Genomic DNA, 26,190 nt, shown 5'->3' on the forward strand with positions numbered 1-26,190 from the left:
TCACTAATTCAAATTAGTAAACATTTTTACTAATTCAGATTTAGAGAGTAAAATTCGATTGAATGAGAATTCTAGCTGTTAAATAAAAATTCTCATAAATTCGAAATTCTGCCAAACAAAAAGTTAGTAGCTAAAAATTTTTTTATGAAAAACTCCGTATAAAATAAAAATTCTTCCAAATGCTAATTCGAAAAATGAAAATTCGTCAAAAAATAATTATTTACTCTCTAATTCTGAATTAGTAAAAATGATTACTAATTTAAATTAGTGACTCACTTTTTGCTTTAGAATTAGTTAAATTTTACTAATTTTTAGAAAATGTTACTAATAATAAGTAAAATTTTACTAATTGTTACTAAAAGTTACTAATAATTAGTAAAATTTCACTAATTCAGAAGCAAAAAGTGAATCACTAACTTAAATTAGTAAACATTTTTACTAATTCAGATTTAGAGAGTAAGATCATAAAGAGTAATAAAAAAAAATAGAAACAATTTTATTTGTTATAAATAATGGCTCGATTTTCGATTTTTTTTCTACTTTCTAAAAAAACCACCCTAAAATTTTTTTCTACACTCGATTTTCTAACAAAAAAACTAAAAATTTCACATTTACCGTACGCTGCTTGCCATTATTTAGAGCAATAAAAATTGTTACTATTTTTTTTTTTTGTTACTTGTTGTCAACTTAAGTTGATAAATTTCATATTACGAACTCGACTGTTAGCTTCACTGCACTTGAAAATATTATATATATTTTAAAGGAACTTTCATTGGGAATTATTTATGACTTTTTGAAGTAACTCTTTTTGTTGCGTTTTAATCACCTGTCGATCATCGGTTTGACGTCCACTTTCATGGTACTTTTGTGACACAAATTGAGTGCCAACAAAAAATGTCGCATATGAAAACTTTCAGATAATTCGGATGTCACTGCTTGATTCAATTAAGCCACTTTGCTGAATCTTTTTACAGGAACTGGTATCTTCTTTTATTTATAATATATATATATATATGTAACAGCACTTTCTGAACCCAAGGTTATAATCGACCCACTTCATGTGGTATTTGCGCAATGTCAGTAAGTTTAATGTACATTCCATTAAAAGAATTCTAACGAGAGTATTTTGCTTTTGTATTCTTTTTCAATATATATAATAATAAGTATTAACTGTTATATGTTTTCTTAATGAGAAGTTTATAATCTTTTGATTAATTAATTTTTATTTACTAAAGAAAATATTTAAACAAAATAAATTCAAATTTAATTAATGATAATTATTATTTTTATTATGTTTTAATTTGAATTGTGTTAAATATTAAATTTTGAAAATTTTATTTTTGTATTGATTATCAAAATCACAAAATTTGCGGTTTATAAACAAAGACTTTGAAAGACATTGAAGGTATTATAAATAACTGTTTTCAAATGAGTATAATCAGTATATTATCGATATCAATAGAGTTTACATGGCAAAAATGAATTCATCTGATGAATTAAAATCGCAAATTTCTGAAATTATTGAACAAGTTAAATCGCAAATTTTAAAAGTTATTGAAAATTTTACATCTGAAAGCCTCAAAGAATCGGTAAGTTTTCTAAATATTGTAAAAATCATTAAGTTCAATAGTTTAGTAAATCTAAAAAAATCTATTTTAATTTTTTTAAAAAATAATTATTTTATAAAATAGTAATAAATAATAATTTGTAAACTAATAATAATTTAATTAAAAATTTTTTTGAAAATAAATTATTATTAACAAAATTTTTAGGATAATAAACAACTGCTAATAAAAAGTGAAATTCGTAATCTTTTAATTGAGATACTAAATAATTTTTCGGAAGACGAAATAATAACAAATACCATAGACAGTGAAACGGAATTGAAATTAGAAAATTATGAGGAACATCATAATCAAACAAATATTCTAAACAAAGGGTTCGTAGGTTTTATAAGGAATTTATAAATAAAAAGTTTTTAAAATATAGAAACATGAAAATTAAAAGATTCACGGAAATCTGTAAAAAAAAGTGTTTTTGAAAAAAAATTGTGAAAAAAAAATTTTTGTTTACAGAAACAATATAGCTGATGATATTGAAGGTTTGCTGAATAAATCAGTAGAAACATGTAGGAATGTAGATGTTGATGTCAATACAACTTCTATCATTGAATCAACTTTAGATTTACCAGATGGGGTAATTATTTATTTTATTTATATTTTCATTTAAACAAATTTGACATTTTAAAAAATTATAATTTTTTTAAATTAGTAATTAATATAATAATTAATAATTAATAATTAATAATTAATAATTAATAATTAATAATTAATAATTAATAATTAATAATTAATAATTAATAATTAATAATTAATAATTAATAATTAATAATTAATAATTAATAATTAATAATTAATAATTAATAATTAAATAAGAAGTAACAACAATTGTCTTAATTTTGCAGCTAAATTCTAAAAATACTACAACACCAATTAGTCCTGCTGTTTTGCTTAATGACATCGGAAGGACCGATACATTTGAAATAAAAAGTCCAAACAATGATAGTTATGTAATTCCTTCCACTATTGAGTCAAATGAAAATTTTCCCAATTCAAAAATAATTCAGAAATTTATGAAGAAACTTGATAATCACCAAAATAAGCTTTCAACTATGGTAAAAAAATATTCTTTATTCTAATATACAAAAATTATAATTAATATACAGTTTAAAAAAAAAAATAATAAAACAATTAAATTATTTATAATCGTTAATTAAATTATGATTAATTTTATTAAATTCAGTAAACTAATGGAAAAATTTATTTTAAAATATAATTATGTTTTTAAAATAATAAAAATTCATCAATAAACGAATTATTAATAATAATTGATAAATTTAATTTCTTTCAGTGCACAGAATTCATGGACATGAAAATGGTTTGTTTTAATACATTATTTTTAATAATTAAAAAAAAAAAGTATTTTAAATAAATTAAAAACAATGAAAATAAGAGAGAATTTAATGTAATTTTTTTTTTCTTAGCAATTCCAAAAAGACGTAAATCAAAATTGTTTGTCAGAAAAAAGTAAAATTAAATCACCGTCACTGACAATAACGCCCTTAAAAAGAAATTCAACGCTTAACATTACTCCAAAATTGGGGACATCGTCAAGAAGAAGTATTTCATTTTCATCAGTATCAGTGAGAAAATCAAGTAATTTAACAGCGAATACAACAATTCTTGCAGCAAGAGAAAAAATACGTAAGGGATATGAAATGAAGAAAGATGATAAGAATACAAATTCAATTCCAAAAAATCCTAAATACGCCAATGTGCAGAGTACAATTCCAAAACCAACGCCTAAGCGAAAATAAATTTCTAAGGAGAAATTTCTAATTTCAATATGATTTGCGATAATAATTTTGAAGCTCTAAAAAAATTAATTTCAAAAAAAAATATTAAGATCACCTCTAATAATAATTTGTTTAAATAATTCGATAATGCAAATTTTTTTAAAAAAATGAAAAAAATTAATATTTTAAGATATTTTTATGATTCCTGTGATATTTATTTAATTTTTAATATTTATTTTCTGTAGTGATTTTTTGTTAATTAATATAATAATTATTTAATACAAATCAATTGTTTTCAATGATTGTTAAAAATTTTATTTTCCACTATTTATTATTAATATTATTCTATATTTTTTTCAACGATTTTTAAATTTTTATTTTACAACTATCACTATTATTATATATTTGTATACTCTTGTGTAATAAATGAATTTTTTAAAATAATTATTTTTTCTCTATTATAATAATTTTTTTCAATTTTTAATTATTTTTTTGGGTACTTTTTGGAAAATTGAAATTAAATATGTTATTTTACAATCACTATTTATTATTATTATTATTATTATTTGTTTACTCTTATTTTGTATTAAACGAATCATTTCTATTAATTTTTATTAATAAATTTTATAATTTATTAATAAAATATTAACTTAAATTAAACTTAAATAATATAAGCACAGAAAATTAAAAGGCATTAAAATAAGCTGCAACGCTTATTTTAATGCCTTTTAATTTTCTGTGAGTATAAAAATTCTTTTTTCTATTCGAAGACAGGTTGTGTAAGGTAAATATACTATTTCTTTAGCGAAACCTACTGGTTCATTATGAACTCGAAAAGGATTTTTATCTTTCATATTTTTTTTATTCGCGTGAACAAATGAAAAAGAAGAAGGTTTTACAAACAAGCGTTTCTAATTACACCTCTGTTTTGTAAGGATATATGGTTTTGAAATTTTGATGTTGGTGTGTGCTTATATGTATATATATATATGGCGAGTCTAATATTCTGCGAATGGTTCTGGCGATTCAAAACTTTTTTATGAAGGTCCTTTTGAATGGTGCCGAGTGGGCAGTTTCAACGCAAAAAAGTACACACACACATACACTCTCTCTCTCTCTTAGCATTTCGAAAGATGGGCGTCCCTTTTGGCCCTTCGCCACCTCTTTTTTTCCCTTTTCTTTTTTATTCACTCAAAACGACAGAGCGATGCTGTGTAAGCAGCCCAAAGGCTACTTTTAATCGTATATATATATATATATATATATATATGCGTATAGTCCAAGCAATTAATTATTTTTATTCAAATTCATCGATCTTAAATTTTCACTTTTGATTCTATTTTGTTATTTATTCTTTTTTACTTATTTTTCATTTATTTCTTATTTATTATTTATTTCTTATCTATATTTATTTTGTTAATTATTTTTTATTTCTTATTTATTTTTTTATTTATTATTAATTAATTTCTTTTAATTCATATTTTTTTCCAAATTTTTTTATTATTTCGTTATGCAATATCCTAAAAATCAATAACTAATATTTATCATAATCTCAAGATTTAAAAATTTAAAATATAATTCAAAAAAAAAAAATTTTCTTATTTTTGAATTAATGTGCAATGATGTACAAAAGCCTTAGGCAAAACAGAGGTCTATCTGCCAAGCGAACACCTTGTGATCTTTAATGTTACGCTTCAAAAAAAAAAAAATGTTTTTTTTTCATTTTGGTCCTACGGAATGATGACTTTTGATTGCCGACGAATTTATTCCCGCAAGCTAAAGTAGAATTATTTGCTAAATACAGGTAGATACGATTTGTAGGTGTGTTGAAACAACACTTTTGCTTTTTTATGTACCCTTATTTTAATTTTTTTTTTTAAGATCCCAAAAAATTACCACCAAATCTTTTAATTTAAAAAAATATCCTGAAATTTAAAAATTTTTTTAAATCAAATTTAAAAAAAATAATTTTTAAAAAGTAAATTTTTTTTTTTAAATAAACTTATGATTGAAAAAAAAAAATAATGAAAAATTTGCAAAATATTGCTTGAATTATCAGTTTTGTTGCGGGGAGATTACAATTGCAATGGAACCTCCTGCGGTGAATGTGTTTGTTGGGTAAATTTCTTTTGGCCAAACATATATATATATATATATATATACATTGTGAATGGGTTTTCATATACAGAATCGAGAGAGATGATTCATCGTTCCTTCGTGAGAACTTCGACTTATTCTTATCTTTTATGAGTTGCAAAAATATTAGCTAATATTTTACACATTGTGACAAATAAAAGCTTATATTGCTGTTGGTAAATAGCGTTAGTGTTTAAATACACCCATTTATACAATGGAGAAAATTTATTTCAAAACAAATAAAATTTAAATTTATCATTCCTCTATTTATAATATCAAAAGAAATGTACATACATTCATTTTCTCAATTTATTTATTGTATTGAATGTATATAAATCAAAAGAAAATAAATTTCATTATTTATTGAATATTTAATTCAATTATTTTTTTAAAACAGTTTTTTATTTTTTTGTATTTTATATTTTTTATATTTCCTAGATTATTATTTTATATTTTTCTCATTATTTTTAGATCATTTTTACAAGATTATTAAAATGACTTAAATTTTTTTTCCAAAAGATAATCTTTGAAAGTATTTCTATATTAAACGTGAATGAAAGTTAATTAACACTTTTTATTAACATATAAAAGATTCACGGAATAGGTGAAAAGAAATTATTAATAAAAAAAAAAAGAGTAACTGATGATTCGTGAAAGATTGACATCAAGAGATTTGAAATGGTTGGGACCTTTTGAAAAACCCATTAAGTTCTTTCTAGATAATTATAAGGTTCCCTTCTATATATATATATACCTGGCACCTTTTGATGCCTCTTGTCTTCATCGATCATCTATCAATTCAACTTTTGCCAATACAGCTAATGTTTCTAGATTATTGCGATTCTCAAACGAAATTAATAATTATGAATTATCGAACCATCTCACTATTTACTGTGTATCATCATCCCTTTTTTTTCATTGACGGTGCGAATAAAAAAAAAATCCGTAAACCTACTAATTAACTATTTAATCATAATACTAGCAAAATTAAACGCGCCAAATTGAGTATTTAATTGTTTGTTATAAAGAAATTAAAGATTAATATTATCAATAATAATTTAATTTAATAGAATATTATTACATATTAAATGATAATAATGAAAATTATATGTTTACAGGCCTCGGATTATACGACTTTTTCCGACTTTTTTCAAAAATACGACTTTTATCGACTTATTTTAATAAAATGCGACATTTTTTTTTACATTTGAGAAAAAAATGTAAATAAAATACATTTTTTTAGTATAAAATGTAATATCTTCTTCAATTCAATTATTTAACAAATTTTGTACTAAAATGATTCTTCACTAAATTAATTATTATTTTTAATAATTTTAATGAAATACATCACAAATTCAATTATATCAAAATTATTTTTCAATAAAAATTTTTATGAAATTTAACAATTGTTTATAATTTAAAAAAAAATATATCACAATAAAATTGAATTATTTTTTAAAAATTTCAATTTAAAATAAACTAAAATTCAATTATTACCCGAAATTTTAATTCAAAATCAATTAAAAATCCAATAATTATCCAAAATTTTCAATTTAAAATTTAATTATTTACCAAGTTTTACATTTAAAATGAAATAAAATTCAATTATTTTCTAAAATTTCTATTCAAAATTAATTATCCAAATTTTTACTCAAAAATGAACTTAAATTAAATTATTATCCAAAATTTCAATTAAAATTCAATTTATTCCCAAAATTTTCAATTCAAAATAAACTAAAATTTAATTATTACCCGAAATTTTAATTCAAAATCAATTAAAAATCCAATAATTATCAAAAATTTTCAATTTAAAATTTAATTATTTACCAAGTTTTCCATTTAAAATGAAATAAAATTAAATTATTTTCTAAAATTTCTATTCAAAATTAATTATCCAAATTTTTACACAAAAATGAACTTAAATTAAATTATTATCCAAAATTTCAATTAAAATTCAATTTATTCCCAAAATTTTCAATTCAAAATAAACTAAAATTTAATTATTACCCGAAATTTTAATTCAAAATCAATTAAAAATCTAATAATTATCAAAAATTTTCAATTTAAAATTTAATTATTTACCAAGTTTTCCATTTAAAATCAAATAAAATTAAATTATTTTCTAAAATTTCTATTCAAAATTAATTATCCAAATTTCCAATCAAAAATGAACTTAAATTAAATTATCTTCCAAAATTTTCAATTCAAAATAAACTGAAATTCAATTATTTTCCAAATTTAAAATCAAATAAAATTTCATTTTTCTCAAAAATTTGAATTCAAAATTAATTGAATTTTCAATAATTTGAATTTAAAAGCATCTAAAATTTAATTATTTCTAAAATTTTCCATCGAAAATCTTTTTTTTGAAATTTAATAATAATTTCAATTATAACTCTAAGGAAATTCAATTATTTTTAACTATTTTAATAATATTCTTTGAAAATTCAATTATCTGAAACCATTTTTCAATTAAAAATTATTTTCAAATTATTGTATTTTGTCCGCATTTTCTAATAAATTTTTAGTGAAATCATCTAAAATTTTAAATACAAAACACTTAAAGTTTCAATTAATTTCAAAAATCTGAATTTTAAATCATTGAATATTCAATTAAATTTAAAAAATGTTTTCCAAAAATTGTTTGATAAATTATTTTTAGTTACTGTAAAATTTAGTAATTGTTTGAAAATTAACAATATATCTTTTGAAATTTAATTATTTCTAAAAATTTCAAATTTAACCCTTCGAAAAGGATTATTATTAAAAAAAAAATTTTTATTTAAAAATCTGTAAAATATTTTTGTTAAAATAAAAAACAAATCCACTTTTTTTTTGGAATATAAATCGACTAAAACGACTTTTTTGTGTCTTTAAGTTGATTCAAGGCCTGTGTTTTTATAATTAATATTTAATAGGTAATCGTTGGCCCCTGGTACCTTAAAAATTAATTTTTAAAAATAAATTTTTTTCAAATTACTATCTTGTACGAAATTTCCTGGCGCATCTTTTTTCTCATCATAAATTTTTTGTACTTGTAATACAATTTTTGAATCAATATACAACTTTAAAAAAAATTTCGTTGGTAAACGTTGTGTACTTCAGCATCGTGAATTGAATTTTCAAATTTGGAATTTTAAAGAAACTTATTCCGAAATTTGGAAACACAATTATACAACTTTGGCAAAAATGAGAAAAAGAATTGTCAAAATTTGACACGTCATAAGATTACTATTAAAAAAAAACACGTGAAATCAGAAAAGGCCAACTTAGGACAGAAGGACAGACCAAGCATTTTATTATTATATAATTAACTAATTTAATTATAATTAATAATTTAAATAAATAAATTTTCATTACTTACGAATAATTGAATTGATAACATCTGACTCACCTGAAAAATAAAAATATTTCAGTTCAAAAAAATACTCTAAATTGAGATGTATTCAAAGAAAGAATTTAAAAAAAAAAAAAAAATATCAAAACAACTGTGCATAATAATATTGACTTCTATTTTGAAAATATATTTCAAAAACCCATAATTTACCCTAAAAAATACTGAATGGGAATTTAAGTTTCACTTAAATTGTAACAAGACTTCATTCATGAGCGGCGTGCTTTTTTTTCAAAAATATAATACCTTTTGTAAAATCACATGGGTCTGAAAGAATAATTTCTAGTTTTTTTCTTCTTGTGCATTTGAAAAAAGAAAAAAAAAAGTTAAAAGCAAAAACCAACGCAAAGAAAGGAGGTGCGTGTCAGAATCTCATAGGAGGAACCAGACAAACATTTAAAATGCCTAGTTTAGCTGAAGGCGTCTTAAGCAAGGCACGAACTCTCCTCTCTCTCTCTCTTCAAGATGTTTTTTGGTGAGAAAAATTTACATGATTCTTTCATACAAAAAAAAACCAATAAAAAATTAAATAAACAATTTTTTTTCTAAAACTTAAAAAAAATCATTAATTTACGAACAAAATATATATACGTAAGCATATTAGGATTTCAATTTTATATATTGCGAAAACACATGTTCTGATGCGATATACGTGACACATTATATTCAGGATTATGGCACCACTTTACTGGCATTTTTTCTGGATTAAAAAGATGGTAAATTGCAGAGTGTATATAGCAGCAAAATAGAAATGAAAATAAGTATTTTCATATACACTGCAATATGGAAGGTATATTATTTGCATAAAACATAATCCAACACGTCGTTTTCGTGAAGCCTTTAACTCGTGTATATATAAATATAATATAAATGTTAACATGAAAAATATTCTTTGGACATATTTCCAAGTTTTACTGAATACATAAAGGAAAAAGTGTCAAGTATTATATCGATCATTTTATTCTTCTTTTTAACTTCAAATCATCTCGTTTTTAATAATTATCGCGTCTCCTGTTTTTTACCTCTCTATTCGAATAATAAATAATTTTCATCATTTTTTCCCCCAATATAATATCTTTATTTTCTTTAAAAAAAAAATAAAATAAAATTTAATGAAACCTGCTTCAATTCGATGTGGTTAAATTTTTTTTCTTCCAAACAGTCAGCGTGTGAAAAAGAATAAATGACGCCTTTCAAAAATACACTTTGCTGATAAAAAATTGGCTAATCGTCTTCTTGATGGAAGACTCGCAAGCTTTTGTCGGCTGCGACACCACATGACTTCAATGTCAAAAATAAATCACAGGTATAACTGGTTCCTCTTTTTTTTTTGAAACCACTTCTTTTTATTGTTAATTTGTCAAAAAAAAAAAATGTATTTTTAATGTAAATTTTAGCGAAAAAAAAGGTATAATTTATTTTTTTAAATTAATTTGTTTTTATGTAGAAATACGGATAAAATCAAAATTAACTTTTTGGTATTTAATTTAATAAATATTCGTCTCCTTCGCATATATATATATATATATGAATACAAATAAAGTCATGTGTATAATAAAAGATTCTCTTTGATCGGGAATATTTATTTCAATCGTGCGTGCCATTTATATCCTTCATTACTTAAATTGAATTCTGCAATGAAAGTTTTCGACATTTAGATCATATGTATATATATATATAGTCTTAATCTTTCTCTGAAATCAGGCTCTTATATGCGACTTGCTCCTGTCCTACTTGATTTTTTAACACCTGCGCCAAAAAATCTTGTTCATTAATTTTATGAGATTCGAAATTTTGACGGCTTATTTTATACAATTTCACAGTATTCAAAATAAAAAAAAAATAACAATATATTATTCATTCAAATGAAATTAATAAATTTAAAAAATTTTTAAATTTCAAAAATAAAAATTGATATTCACATATATATATATAACTTTTGAATAATGTTAATATATATTGTAAAATATATTGAATAAATATAAAATATACGGAAAAGGTAAACCAGAAATTAAATTAATTAGACCAATTTACATCTCAAACAAGAACCTCTCAAAACTTCATTCAGATTAATTTTTCCTGTTTTTTTTTTTTTTCAAAACAATTTAAAAAACTTGTTTATTTTCAAAATGAAAGTAAATTATATCCGAGGGAATTTAAAAATTCTGCACTAACCAACACGAAAGGACAAGTCTTTTCACGCTTAATTTTTTTTTTTTTAATAATTGATTTTCAGCAAAGTTAGTATAATACACACACACCTTGAAGCAAAAGTTAAATATCGAATGAAGCTGTCAACGCAAATGCGAGAACCAGAGTCGATGTAAAAACTTACCAAAGACCCAGTTGCATACGAATTGCTCAACTTATCAAGGTAAATACCGAAACAGACCCCTTGTGAAAAATTGGATATGGGACTACAATTTGGGACCCTTAAAATTCGACCACCCTGACATCTGTTGTCGGGTACTTCTGATACTTCGTATGCAAAATAGCCCGGTGCAAAAAGCTGTTTGCTATGCGTCGACGATCAGCATGAGGCCCCTGAGGCTTTCATATATATATATGACTAGCACACGAACGTTATATATACACGGGGCATTCTTGATTTTTAGAGGATGCTTCTTCTTTTTTTTTTTTTTTTTTTTTTTTTTATTTTTTTTCCCTTATATTCCGACCCACAAAGCCGTTCAGCGAGAGATGATTACACGTGTCTTTTTAACACAAAAGGCTCGAAAACCAACACCGTAATACGTCGGCGACGACGAGCCCTGTAATCTATCCATGGAGAGGGGTTCGTGATGAGACAACCATTTTCAAAATTGCAATATACCTTGTGGATACCATACTGCTTATATGCCCATATACCAATATATAATGTAGCAGCAATGTTGCTGCTGTTGCTGCTCCTGATATTTTTTTCTTCTCTTCTTTTTTTTTTGTTAAGAAAATAAAAACAAGATTGGTTTATTGGGCAAAGTTATTTGTTTTTGGCAAGAAAATATCACGGTACTTATATAAATATCGACCAGGTTCAGCTGCTTCATATATCCAAAATCTACTTGAAACCGCCTCTTTTAATAATAAAATGAAAAAAAAAAATTTACTACCTTGTGAAAAAATTCACGCTTACACGATTTAAAAAAAAAAAAGCCACGAGATAATTTTGCGCAAAAGTTATCTAAATTCTTAATTACCCAATTTTATTTTTGATGGAATTTTTTATGGAATTTATATAGTTATAATTAATTCGTTAAATTTTTTTAATAATTCAAAATTAGATTAAGATAAAATGAAAAGAGTAGTAAAAATTTGTTTTAAATAAAAACAGGTGTTTTTTGTACGTTAAAAATTTAGGTATTAAAGATATTTTCTAAATATGCCCTACAATGAAAAAACATATATGTATATGTAAGTGACAATTAATTTAATTGTACTTACGTATGTTATTCCGTTATAGGACAGCATATTTTTTATGCTGTCCTACAATAGAAAAACCTACGTAGGTGCCAAATATATTTATTTGTCACTTACGTATGTTTTTGTGCTGTAGGGCAGTATATTTTTAATACTGCCCTACAGTGGAAAAACATATGTAAGTGCCTTGTAAATATATTTGGCACTTACGTAGGTTTTTCTATTGTAGGACAGCATAAAAAATATGCTGTCCTATAACGGAAAAACATATGTAAATGACAAGCAGTTACAAGGCACTTACGTATGTTTTTCCATTGTAGGATAGTACAAAAAATAAACTGTCCTACCACGGAAAAATATACGTAAGTGACAAGTACCTACCAGTCTCTTGCGTATGTTTTTCCGCTGTACGATAGTATATTTGTAATACTGCCCAACCAAGGAAAAACATATGTATGTACCATGTAACTACTTGTCACTGAAGTATATTTTTCCATTGTAGGACAATTTAAAAAATATGCTGCCCTACAACGGAAAAACATACGTAATTGGCAATTATATACATTGCACTTACAAATGTTTTTCCGCTGTCGGGCAGCATATTTTTTATACTGTCCTACAATGGAAGAACATACGTAAGTTGCAAGTAGTTACAAGGCACTTACGTATGTTTTTCGTCTGTAGGCAGCATATTTTTTATACTGCCCTACGATGGAAAAACATACGTAAGTGACAAGTAGTTACAAGTCACATAACTGTGTTTTTCCGCTGTAGAATAGGATTCAAAATATACTACCGTACAGCAGAAAAATATACCTGACAAAAAAAATATGTCACTTATGTATATGGTTTTCTGTGGTAGGGCAGTATTAAATTTATACTGTCCTACAGCAAAAAAAAATATGTAAGTGCAAAGTAATTAATTGTCACTTACGTATGTTTTTCGTCTGTAGAGCAGCATATTTTTTATACTGTCCTACAATGGAAGAACATACGTAAGTGACAAGTAGTTACAAGGCACTTACGTATGTTTTTCCGCTGTAGGGCAGCATATTTTTTATACTGTCCTACAATGGATGAACATACGTAAGTGCCTTGTAACTACTTGTCACTTACGTATGTTCTTCCATTGTAGAACAGTATAAAAAATATGCTGCCCCACAGCGGAAAAACATACGTAAGTGCCTTGTAACTATACTTGTCACTTACGTATGTTTTTCGTCTGTAGGCAGCATATTTTTTATACTGTCCTACGATGGAAAAACATACGTAAGTGACAAGCAGTTACAAGTCACATAACTGTGTTTTTCCGCTGTAGAACAGGATTCAAAATATACTACCGTACATCAGAAAAATATACCTGACAAAAAAAATATGTCACTTATGTATATGGTTTTCTGTAGTAGGACAGTATTAAATTTATACTGTCCTACAGCGGAAAAAAATATGTAAGTGCAAAATAATTAATTGTCACTTATGTATGTTTTTCCGTTGTAGGGCAGCATATTTTTTATACTGTCCTACAATGAAAAAACATACGTATGTGACAATTATAGTTACAAGGCACTTATATATGTTTTTCCGCTGTAGGGCATTATTAAAAACACACTGCCCTACAGTAGAAAAACCTACGTAAGTGACACGTATGTCACTCACATATGTTTTTCACTTTTATTGTTCCATTGAAATGAATAAACGCTATCAATTTTTGTATACATAAAGCTCTACAAAAAAATAAAATTTTTTTTAAAATAAAAATTAGATGTCAAAAGGTGAGTGCAATTTTCTAATATAATATTTAAAAACTGGACAAATAATTCATTTTCATTCTATAATTTTTTTTTTTTCGAAACAAATGGCGCATATATGAACGCGTAGGTTTCTATAAAGTTCACATTACAAAATTTATAGTTCTATTGTCTACTATCTATGATGTATGCTTTGATTTCAAGGAGGGTTGGCGCAAAAGTTTTCAAATTTGCCACAGGCGAATATATATACACAAGAGAGAGAGAGGAAACTTCACGTCTACTATATATACGCGTATCGAGTTACTAAGCAAACGGCATGCTATTTAAAACCAATAGAGCTCGAGGCAAAGTGTCTTCAAAGGTGTCATTATCGATGCATAAGGGAGCATCGATAAGAGAGGTGTTGAGAACACATCAGAGAAATCTAGATCTAAACTTGTCTCCCTTCAACCTCCCAAACTCTTTCTTTTCTTTTTTTTTGCAAAGTGTGAACATTTTGATATCTTAAATACCAGGTACAGAAACTGAATTTCAAAAACAAAATTTGTTTCAAATTAAAAAAAAAAAATTTCATCATTCCACATGGAGAAAAAGGATAAGAACTAAATCTGATTGTTTAGCGTTCAAAAAATTTTTTCCCCCAACCAATTTTGGCAATTTAATTAATCCTCAAAAAGAAATTATTTAATTGAGATGAGGCATTATTTTCTTATTCGTCAAAGCAATTTTGAAATAATGTTTTTTTCGCAAAATAAAAGAATTCATTTATACAAAACTTAATTGTATCATCATTGCCATCGCAAAATGGGTCTTAATTGTTTCGTGGAAAATTCTTTTATATATATATATATATATACTATATATTGTACGGCACGAATTTTGTAATTTAATCATCACTGGCGCGTCTTTCAATCGAAAGAAATAACATTCGAAAAACTGGACTAAAATTCATGAGAATACAACCTCGCTCTCTCGTCGCTTTGATTTTATAAATCAGGCCGCGCTTGGCATCCAGTTTTAAAGCGAACAAAACCGCGTACAACAATTTTTTTTTATTCCATACTATATAGATCTGTGGATTCAATCTTCTAAAACTTTTGCTACCATCAGGCGAGATTTCTAAGAGTCTCATTAAAAATCGAATTCTCTCTCTCGCGGACCAAGAATTCATGGTTTAAAAATCGGTGAGAACGCACGGCAAACAATTCTCATCACGTACAACTAATTCGACCGACTGCGAGAAAGATTCAATGTTTTTTTTTTTTGTTTTTTTTTTATTTTTTTTATATCCACTGTGCACATTTGGAGGGTAAAATTATTAAGCCGCGAGGGCCTTTTCTAAAACCAACACGTAATTATCTCGTCGCCCCGTTATTTCAGCAATTTTGTTCTCGTGGACGATGCGAGAGTTGAGAAAAGTTTTGAGTAGAAGATGAGAGGAGTTTCGTTTTTCCCTTTCTTCGTGTGATTCTCTCATCTAAACTTCTGTGTTTATATATATATGTATAAGACGTATATATATATAGCCAACATTTACATGGCAGGTGATATCAATTACCCTGAAAGAGGCGCCTTCGGTAAAGATTGCAGACGAGAGAATCTTTCTCAGGAGGCACGAAGGTATTGCCTCACCAATTTGCTTGATTCGCGCCTCTATATCCAACCTTTTCTTCCCTCCATTCATTTCCTACTTTATATGCGCCGGCAAAATCAAAAGATTAACTCCATAAGCAACACCAGCAGAGTGCCATTTCTTTTTTTTTAATTTTTTGAATTCTTCGGTATATTTACAGTTATATTTATATATATACGAACAATGAAACAAAAATGTAAATATTAATTTGCAAAATGTTAATTACATTTTCCATAGAGTACGCGGCGTAAGTAACATAATAACTTTTATCACCGAAACTTTTCTCATTACTACATCTTTGTGCTTGGTACTGAAATTTCCCAGCAGACTTAAAACATATAAGTTCTAAAAACATCTTAGAAACTTTCAACCGTCCTTTTATATTATATATATATATACACCGCGCATCCTCCGGGCAATAATTTTATTTCTAGTTAAAGGAATTATTATGAAAATTTTGCAAAAGTGAAACAAAAAGCAGAGAAGGATTTTATTTTCAAAAATAATAATAACAATATTTTATTATTATTCGCAAAATAGAGTTCAAAATTATTAATAACAATAATGATAAAATATAGTAAAAAAAATAGAATCATAATTATACTCCAAAAAAAAGTACATCAACAGTAAATCATATAATTAACATTTTTTTTTTTTCAAGTTTTACAAACTCTCAAAAATAATTCTTGACCTTTGATCTTAATCATGTTGCATATATACACACCCAATAATGAAGAAGAAAAAAATTTTACCGAAGAAGAATTATCTGAAAAAAATCAAAGAGGCGGTTATTTCAGACGTCCGAATGATCTAGGTCTAGCTGCGCGGTGAAGATTCGATATTTCGATAATTCCGTGTTTGGACAGTGGTCTATAATTAGTAACATTAGGTGAGACCTTGGCCACGAGAGGTGATTCTACACAGATGCGTCAAGTCATCAAATGTGATAAGATGCAATTTAATGATTGGTTCTTTTCCTATACACACACAATTCATATAAACCTAACATTCTATATATATACTTTACCACCTTCAATATCAGCATAATCTACAAATTACTATGCAATGGAATGTAAATCCCATCTTATCACGATTATACCAAAAAAAAAAAAAATTAAAAAGCAATTCACAAAAAAAGGAACTTTCTCTAATATTTATTTATAATATTTATTTATTTATATTTTCTTCGGAAAAATAATTATTAAAAAAATTATCATTTGACTCAATTGGTAATTTTTATCCTTTGTTTAAGACTTTTAATCGAGTGATAAATAAATTTTATTTGTCACTTACGTATGTTTTTCTGCTGTAGGACAGTTGATTTTTAATACTGTCCTACAGCGGAAAAACATATGTAATTGCCTTGTATAACTACTTGTCACTTACGTATGTTCTTCCATTGTAGGACAGTATAAAAAATATGCTGCCCTACAACGGAAAAACATACGTAAGTGACAAGAAGTTACAAGGTACATACATATGTTTTTCCGTTGTAGGGTAGTATTAAATATTTACTGTCCTACAGAAGAGAAACATACGTAAGTGACAAATAAAATTTATTTTAGAAAAATATACATGACAAAATAAATATTTATTTGTCACTTACGTATGTTTTTCCACTGTAGGTCAGTATATTTTTAATACTGCCCTACAGCGGAAAAACATATGTATGTGACTTGTAACTTCTTGTCACTTACGTATGTTCTTCCATTGTAGGACAGTATAAAAAATATGCTGCCCTACAACGGCAAAACATACCTAAGTGACAATAAATTGCATTACACTTACATATGTTTTTCCGTTGTAGGGTAGAATTATTTTATACTGTCCTACAATGGAAGAACATACGTAAGTGACAAGTAGTTACAAGGTACATACGTATGTTCTTCCATTGTAGGACAGTATAAAAAATATGCTGACCTACAGCGGAAAAACATACATAAGTGACAAGTATAGTTACAAGGCACTTACGTATGTTTTTCCGCTGTAGGGCAGAATATTTTTTATACTGTTCTACAATTGTAGAACATACGTAAGTGACAAGTAGTTACAAGGCACTTACGTATGTTTTTCCATTGTAGGACAGTATCAAAAATATGCTGCCCTACAGCGGAAAAACATACGTAAGTGCCTTGTAACTACTTGTCACTTACGTATGTTCTTCCATTGTAGGACAGTATAAAAAATATGCTGCCCTACAACGGAAAAACATACGTAAGTGACAAGTATTTACCAGTCACTTGCGCATGTTTTTCCACTGTAGGGCTTTTACACGAATAAATACAATTTTTATTAATAATAATTGTTTTAGTAACCAAATTTGGGACAGAGGAGAAATCAAAATGCCATCGAAATAATTTGTTTTGAAAATAACGTAATATAAAAAAATTTGTTTTAAAAATATGACAAGGGTTTCAATTTACGTGCAAGCACTGTTTTTTTGTTTTTTTATTTTTTTTTTTTGAAAAGGAAAGGAGAAAAGGTAAAGAAGTCGTGTTCATAAACAACCGCGAGATCGCTATTTACGGCAATTAATTCATGTACTTTTTCAACAACTTCCCATGCAAATACCATTCCTGCTGCTTTATGGGATCTCGTGAAAAATAAATGATCTGATAAAAATACTTCTCGAACACCAATGACCACATGCGGGGCGATCAGAACACACTTCACCATGAGCACATTCGATTAGGATAAAGCAAAAAAAAAAAAAAAAAGACATTTCGAGTTTCATTAAATTGGAATAATATAAAACACACGATTAAGCGAAAGTTTCTACCAAGCGCGCACGCGCTCACGTTTAAGACACTTTTGGGATATATATTCAATGAATATTCATAAACCAAAGAAGGAAGAGAAAAAAAAAAATGTTCTGCACGTTATATTCTTAGAATGAGTAACTTTCGTCTCGTCTCGATTCATTTACATTTGTAGAGAGAGAGAGAGAGGGAATCTGCACAGGCGAGAAATTACATTTCAAGATAAATTCTACTTTATTAGCCAACTTCATTAATATGCATTTTATCAATATGCCCCGGTATATATATACGTGACGAGTTTTCGTTAAAACGAATTTCAATTGAATTCTCTTTTTTCAGGAATAGTAATTTTTGACGGAAATTGAATTATTTTTTTTTTGTTGACGCATCGTTTTCCATATATCCCCAATTGGGAAAATACAATTTTATTTTGCTTCATACAAAAGTATTTTTGTAATCAATTTTTTTTTTTTCATTACCAGATTTTCATCGTAAATTCAACTTTTTATAAAATGAATCGTATAATTATTTCCGTGAATATAACACAGTTTTATAGAAAATTGCATACTTTAATGACATTGAATTGTGTGTATAAATTTTCATATAATAGCTATAAACTAACTTTCTCGTCAAATATTATATATTCCAAAATGAGTTGAAAGCTCATAAAATTTACATTTCTGCGCAAGATTCGTAATTTCCCACGGTATGTGTGTGTGCCATATGCTTTCTTGTGTCAACCCCATTTGTCAACGTTATTATTATTTATTGAAAGAAAAAAAAAGTGTTAATTTTTTATTTTAAATACAATCTAAATTTTATATTTTTTTAAAACTAGTTTTTTTTTTGAAAAGACTAAAAATTTATTCTAATAATTTGATATTCTAGACTATAAGTAAAATATTAAATTAATAGTATGGATATAGTAAAATTACTATATTTTATTTCTGAACGGGTTTTTATTTTTAATATTAATTCCATTAATGTGTAAATTAAGAAATAAATATTTAATTTGAATCTAAATTTTAAATTGTCTGATCGTTGTGTAGAGTTTAAAGTTTATTTCTACCTCTGTAAGTTTTCAACCTCTATAGGGGAGACACGTAACACACGCGAGTGGCACGCGCGGCGCGCGCTCTCAACTTGCAAGAGAACCAGTTCTCCATGGAATAGAAATCAAGTTCTCAAACTCCAATCATCAGAATTCATATTCTTTAAAATTTATTTTCTTAAAAAAAAATCAATTTTTTTTTTATCAATTTTCTTTCCTATTCTTTTTAACTTAACTTTTTTTTCTTCTCTTTTTCTTTTTTATTTTCCACTCTTTCATCGTTAATAAATAATTTTTTTTATTAAATTTATTTACAATAACTAAAAAAAAATTAACATAAAAGAACTATTTTTTTCGCTTTACCAATATTATATAACATACATCTAATCAATCAATTTTTTTTTTTACAGATTGCAAAGTGTAATTCAGTATCTGACCTGAGGTGAAATTTTGTGTAAGATCTGATACTGTACAGTAACTTTATAATTAGTGGTAAAACAAAAAGGAAAAAAAAAAGAATAAGAAATCAGGCCTCGCACTGAGTCAACAGCGTGTTAATAACAGTTCTTTTAATTATAACCGATTTCATCTAGAGCGCATTTCTGAGGGCAGGTGTTGATAGGTAGACATTAATCACCGAAGCGTCTCATCTCGCCATCACGAAATGTTTCCTTCTAAAAACATTAGCGAATCTAGTTTATTCGTGAGCAATCAATCTGTAATCTGTGACTGCTTGTTAAGTTTCGTGAATATACTATTGTTGCGCAAATTTTCGAAGAACACAAGCGCGCACCAAGCAATCAATCAATTTTAATTAAATCCTTCTGTCAGCGTGAGCGCGCACTCAAAAGATGCAAGCGAAACAAGTGTAAAAAAAATCATTTTAAATAAAAATTAAAAAAAGAAAAAGAAACGCCAAAATATATATAAGGAGCCATTTTTTAAAATCGTTAACTAACTTTGTTTCGTGTTAACTTCATCTTATTTTTGATATTTTCAATAAATTTTTATTAATTTCTTTTTGTTGTATAAAAATCAAAACCTATTTACAATCAGTTTTTGACAATTTAAATTTTTATTCTGATCATTAATGAAATTTATTTTGCACTTGTTTAATAACCTATATTTAGAAATTGTTCGAAACCTATTCCAAACTTATTCAAAACCTATTCCAAACTTATTCGAAACCTATTTAAAACTTGTCCGAACTTATTCGGAAATTGTTTAGAATTTCAAACTTGTTTAATACAAACATATAATTTCTGCATGACTATATTATTCGGAACTTATTTAGAACTAATTTAAACACTATTGAGAACTAGTTCAGTACCTGTTTGAAACTAAATCAAAACCTGTTTAGAACATGTTTAAAACTTGTTCAGTACAGTAAAAATATTTGAAACTTGTTCAAAACCTATTTAAATTCTTATTCTGCTGATTAATAAAAATTTATTTTGCACTTGTTTAATAATCTATTTGGAAATTGTTCGAAACCTATTCCAAACTTATTCAAAACCTATTCCAAACTTATTCGCAACCTATTTAAAACTTGTCCAAACTTATTCGGAAATTGTTTAGAATTTCAAATTTATTTAATACCAACATATAATCTCTGCATGACTATTATGTGGAACTAATTTAGAACCAATTCAAATACTATTGAGAAATAGTTCAAAACCTGTTTAGAACATGTTTAAAACTTGTTCAGTACAGTAAAAATATTTGAAACTTGTTCAAAACCTATTTAAATTCTTATTCTGCTGATTAATAAAAATTTATTCTGAACTTGTTTAAGCCTATTTGGAAATTGTTCGAAACCTATTCCAAACTTATTCAAAACCTATTCCAAACTTATTCGAAACCTATTTAAAACTTGTCCAAACTTATTCCGAAATTGTTTAGAATTTCAAATTTATTTATTACCAACATATAATCTCTGCATGACTATTATGTGGAACTAATTAAGAACCAATTCAAATACTATTGAGAAATAGTTCAAAACCTGTTTAGAACATGTTTAAAACTTGTTCAGTACAGTAAAAATATTTGAAACTTGTTCAAAACCTATTTAAATTCTTATTCTGCTGATTAATAAAAATTTATTCTGAACTTGTTTAAGCCTATTTGGAAATTGTTCGAAACCTATTCCAAACTTATTCAAAACCTATTCCAAACTTATTCGAAACCTATTTAAAACTTGTCCAAACTTATTCCGAAATTGTTTAGAATTTCAAATTTATTTATTACCAACATATAATCTCTGCATGACTATTATGTGGAACTAATTAAGAACCAATTCAAATACTATTGAGAAATAGTTCAAAACCTGTTTAGAACATGTTTAAAACTTGTTCAGTACAGTGAAAATATTTGAAACTTGTTCAAAACCTATTTAAATTCTTATTCTGCTGATTAATAAAAATTTATTCTGAACTTGTTTAAGTCTATTTGGAAATTGTTCGAAACCTATTCCAAACTTATTCATAACCTAATTAAAACTTGTCCAAACTTATTCGGAAATTGTTTAGAATTCCAAACTTGTTTAATACCAACATATAATTTCTGCATGACTATATTATTCGTAACTTATTTAGAACTAATTTAAACACTATTGAGAACTATAGTTCAGTACCTGTTTGAAACTAGTTCAATATCTGTTTGGAACATGTTCAAAAACCTATTTAGAACATGTTCAAAACTTGTTCAGTACAAAAAAAATATTTAAAACTTGTTTAGAACCTATTTACAATCCATTCATGACCTGAAAAACTGTTTTTGCTCAGTAACTATAAACTTATTCAGAACTTTTTCAAACATGTTTAGTAATTGTCCGAAACTTATTTCAAACTTATTCAAAATCTATTTGGAACTTGTTTAAACTTATTCGCAACTCCCTCTGCCATTTTACTATACCATTAAATTACGTTTTGTGATGATAGAAATTTATAATTACGTGAATACAAATTATTAAAAAAAAAAAAAAAAAAAAATTTTGGAAATACCTATGTAATTCGTCTACTACAATGTTTACAAGAGTTTATCAAGAAATGTCTTAAAGTTGAAGTTGAACAAAGATCGCTTTCATTCTATTTTATTTTATTTTTTTTTTGACAAAAGAAGCCACACGCGCTTGAATTATCTCGATTTGTGCGCGGCAGAAAGAGAATTCTATTGAGCGGTGTGGTACCAATCTTCACCACCTTGTTCTTTTCAGTGCAAGATAATAGATCGGTCTACGAAGAAGAATGAAACCTGCAAACGAACAACAAACACGTTTTTCCTCTCAACATGGGGTCTGTTTTTTTTTTGCATTTTTTTTTTTTTTTCATTGATAAATTCTTAAGTGGCTTTACCACAAAAGGAGGAGAAAAAAAAGGAGTCCGTTTTAACGATCTGCCTATATCTATATATATATATATATGAATTCTCTAAACTGACAATAAAAATACAGTTTTTATTAAAAATTATCATATTGTTATTTTGAACTGCTCTCTCTATTTTTTTTCCAAATTTGAGATAAATATATATTTATTTTTTCGAAAGAAAATCAATTATACAACATCCTTTGTTCGCGAGAGAATGATCTTCTTTTTCCACGATCGAAATATATATATATATACATTGGCAACCCACGCAATTGTTCCATAATCGCGCGCGGATTGAAATCCCTTTGTTGCACAACCACGAATCGAGATTGAAGGTTATTATTGTTTAATATAGCCAATAAAGCCATAGCATTATGAAACTGCATGCAGAAATGTAATACCGTGGTTCTGTGGGGTCTATCAACGACTCTCATCATAATATAGAATCTAAATTTGATACTATGAAGGATAGTTTCAGAAACCTAATCCTAGCATAAAAGGTTCGTATGGCTATTTTTAATCTATAATATGTATCACGATAAGAACTTTTTACAGTTAATATCTGCTATTCTTGTAAAATATTTATCAATATCAGAAACGATATTTTTTTTTTTATACAAAAACATATTTTTTGCATCGTATAGTAAAAAAAAAAAAAACAAAATTAATTCTAAAACAGATTTGAGAACCTTTATATATTTATATGTATGTACCCGCGGCATATTGTGGCAAAGCCCATCGTGCTTCAAAATGATCAAGATCGCATTGGTATGTCCCGAATCAAAAACATTAATTTAAAATTATCGAGATGGCACCGGGATTGGATAACGTATGACGATCCCAAAGGCATAGCCGATCAATGGGCACCGCGCGCGGTTATACAGGATCTAAAAGGGGCTGATTCTATAGGGATGATATAAACGAAAAAAAAAAAAAAAAAAAAAAAGTCGATGCAACGAGAGACAGTGGCAAAATAAAATGCCTATGACTAAAGAGGTATATACTGCCTGTGGAATTCAACATCCAGACAGATTTCACTTTTTGATATATTTTCCACTCTCGCGTGATCAGAAATGTCACGCACCAATTTATGTTATATACCTCTCTAAAGTTTATATAAACCTTTTTTGATTATATTTCATGCCTGTTGTACTTTTCAATCCTTTTTTTTTATTATTACTTTTATTTATTTTATCAGAAATGATAAAATTTGACTCAAAAGTCTTGACATGTGTCATATACAAAATTATTTTGATGGAAATAAAAATTATTTGGTTTAAAAGGAAATATTTATTTGATATAATAGACAAGAAACCGCTATATTAGGGTGTATTTAGCACTATATTCCAGTTAATTAACCGAAATTCTGGTAAAATTAATTCGAATTAAAACTAACACAAGTAGAATTCTTATCAATTTAACGAGGAACTAGAATTTAACCAGAATTTTGGTAGTAATGACCAAAATTCTGATTACATTAACCAGAAACCAGAATTTTTGTTGAAATGACCAGAATTCTGATTAAATTAACCAAAAACCAGAATTCTATCTGAAATAATCTGAATCCTGATTAATTTATCGTGAACTAGTAAATTGAACTAAAATTATATATGAAATAAGCGGAATTATGATTGATTTAACCAGAAACCAGAATTCAACCAGTAAAATTAATTATATTTCTAATTGAAATAACCAAAATTCTGATTAACTTAACAAGAAACCAAAATTTAGGGAGAGTTTTGAATGAAATGATTAGAATCCTGATTAATTTAACCAGAAACCAAAATTTAACTAGAATTCTATCTGTTATAACTATAGAATCCAGATTAATTTAACCATACAAACCAGAATTTAATTAGTTAAATTAACTATAAAATTCTATCTGAAATAACCAGAATTCTGATTAATATAACTAGAAACCAGAATTCAACTAGTAAAATCAACGAGAATTCTAGTTGAAATAACCAGAATTCTGATTAATTTAACCACAAACCAGAATTTAATTAGATTTCTGTCTGAAATAACGGTAATTTTGATTAATTTAACCAGAAACCAGAATTTAACCAGTAAAATTAACTAAAATTCTGGTTGAAATAACTGTAATTCTGTAACCAGTAAAATTAACTAAAATTTTAGTTTAAATGACCAGATTTCTGACTAATTTAAGTAGAAACCAGAATTTTAATTAGAATTCTATCGGAAATAACCAGAATTCTGATTGATTTAACCACAAACCAGAAGCTGAAATAATCAGAATTCTGATTAGCATAACCTAAATTAAACTAGTAAAATTAACTAGAATTCTATCTTAAATGACCGTAATTCTGATTAATTAAACCAGAAACCAGAATTTAACCAGTAAAATTAACGAGAATTTTGGTTGAAATAACTGTAATTCTGTAACCAGTAAAATTAACTAAAATTTTAATTGAAATAACCAGATTTCTGATTAATTTAAGCAGAAACCAGAATTTTAATTAGAATTCTATCAGAAATAACTAGAAACCAGAATTTTAATTAGAATTCTATAGGAAGTAACCAGAAACCAGAATTAATCCAGTAAAATTAACTAGAATTCTAGTTGAAATAATCAGAATTCTGATTAGCAAAACCTAAATTAAACTAGTAAAATTAACTAGAATTCTATTTTAAATGACCGTAATTCTGATTAATATATCTAGAAACCAGAATTCAATCAGTATAATTAACTAGAATTCAGGTTAAAATAATCAGATTTCTGATTAATTTAACCAGTAAAATGAACTATAGTATTCTATCGGAAATAACTAGAATTCTGATTGATTTAACCAGAAACCAGAAATTATCTAGTAAAATTAACTAGAATTCCAGTTGAAATAACCAGAATTTTGATTAGCATAACCAGAAACCATAATTAAACCAGTAAAATTAATTAGAATTCTATCTTAAATATCCAGAATTCTGATTAATTTAACCAGAATTCATATTTTTGAACCGTTTTTTTTAATATTAAAAATTAATTTTAAAAAACTGCTTCTAAACCACAATAATTTATGTCTTTTAAAAAAAATTCGCTCTTTATTTTTCTTACGCCAATAGTTAGTAAAAAAAAGTAAAAAAATTCTCCACACATCAAAACAAATTGATTTTTAATAAGTTACGCAAAAATTACTTTTTTTTTGAGCCCAAAAAAAGTAAATAAACAAAATTGAAGTTTGTATATATAATACCATTATTATCCCGATCGTCAATATATATATATAAATATATAGAAAATAACACGGTTCGCAGAGACGATCATCGAGCGTCCATGAAAGAAAATTAAAGATTCATATCGACGACACATATAT

At 26.2% G+C, this 26,190-nt stretch overlaps 1 protein-coding gene across 1 annotated transcript; it reads left to right on the plus strand.

Annotated features, from left to right (window-relative positions):
- Positions 1-1,390: 1,390 nt before the first annotated feature.
- Positions 1,391-3,799, plus strand: LOC127288470 (uncharacterized). The gene is made up of 6 exons (XM_051315946.1): positions 1,391-1,589; positions 1,773-1,939; positions 2,076-2,196; positions 2,465-2,674; positions 2,911-2,937; positions 3,044-3,799. Exons 1-6 carry the CDS (start codon positions 1,470-1,472, stop codon positions 3,374-3,376), a joined length of 978 nt encoding a protein of 325 aa, XP_051171903.1. The 5' UTR covers positions 1,391-1,469; the 3' UTR covers positions 3,377-3,799.
- Positions 3,800-26,190: the final 22,391 nt, after the last annotated feature.

Source organism: Leptopilina boulardi, unplaced genomic scaffold (genome assembly GCF_019393585.1).
Source record: "Leptopilina boulardi isolate dan_hultmark-lab unplaced genomic scaffold, ZJU_Lbou_2.1 LbouV2_386, whole genome shotgun sequence".
In the NCBI taxonomy this organism is placed as follows: Eukaryota; Metazoa; Arthropoda; class Insecta; order Hymenoptera; family Figitidae; genus Leptopilina; species Leptopilina boulardi.

Bases quoted from the DNA above. Each gene is read 5' to 3' on its own strand.
- LOC127288470 (XM_051315946.1), top strand. From the start codon at position 1,470: ATGGCAAAAATGAATTCATCTGATGAATTAAAATCGCAAATTTCTGAA. The intron at 2,197-2,464 runs GTAATTATTTAT...TTAATTTTGCAG, and splicing joins CTTTAGATTTACCAGATGGG to CTAAATTCTAAAAATACTAC. The intron at 2,938-3,043 runs GTTTGTTTTAAT...TTTTTTTCTTAG, and splicing joins AATTCATGGACATGAAAATG to CAATTCCAAAAAGACGTAAA.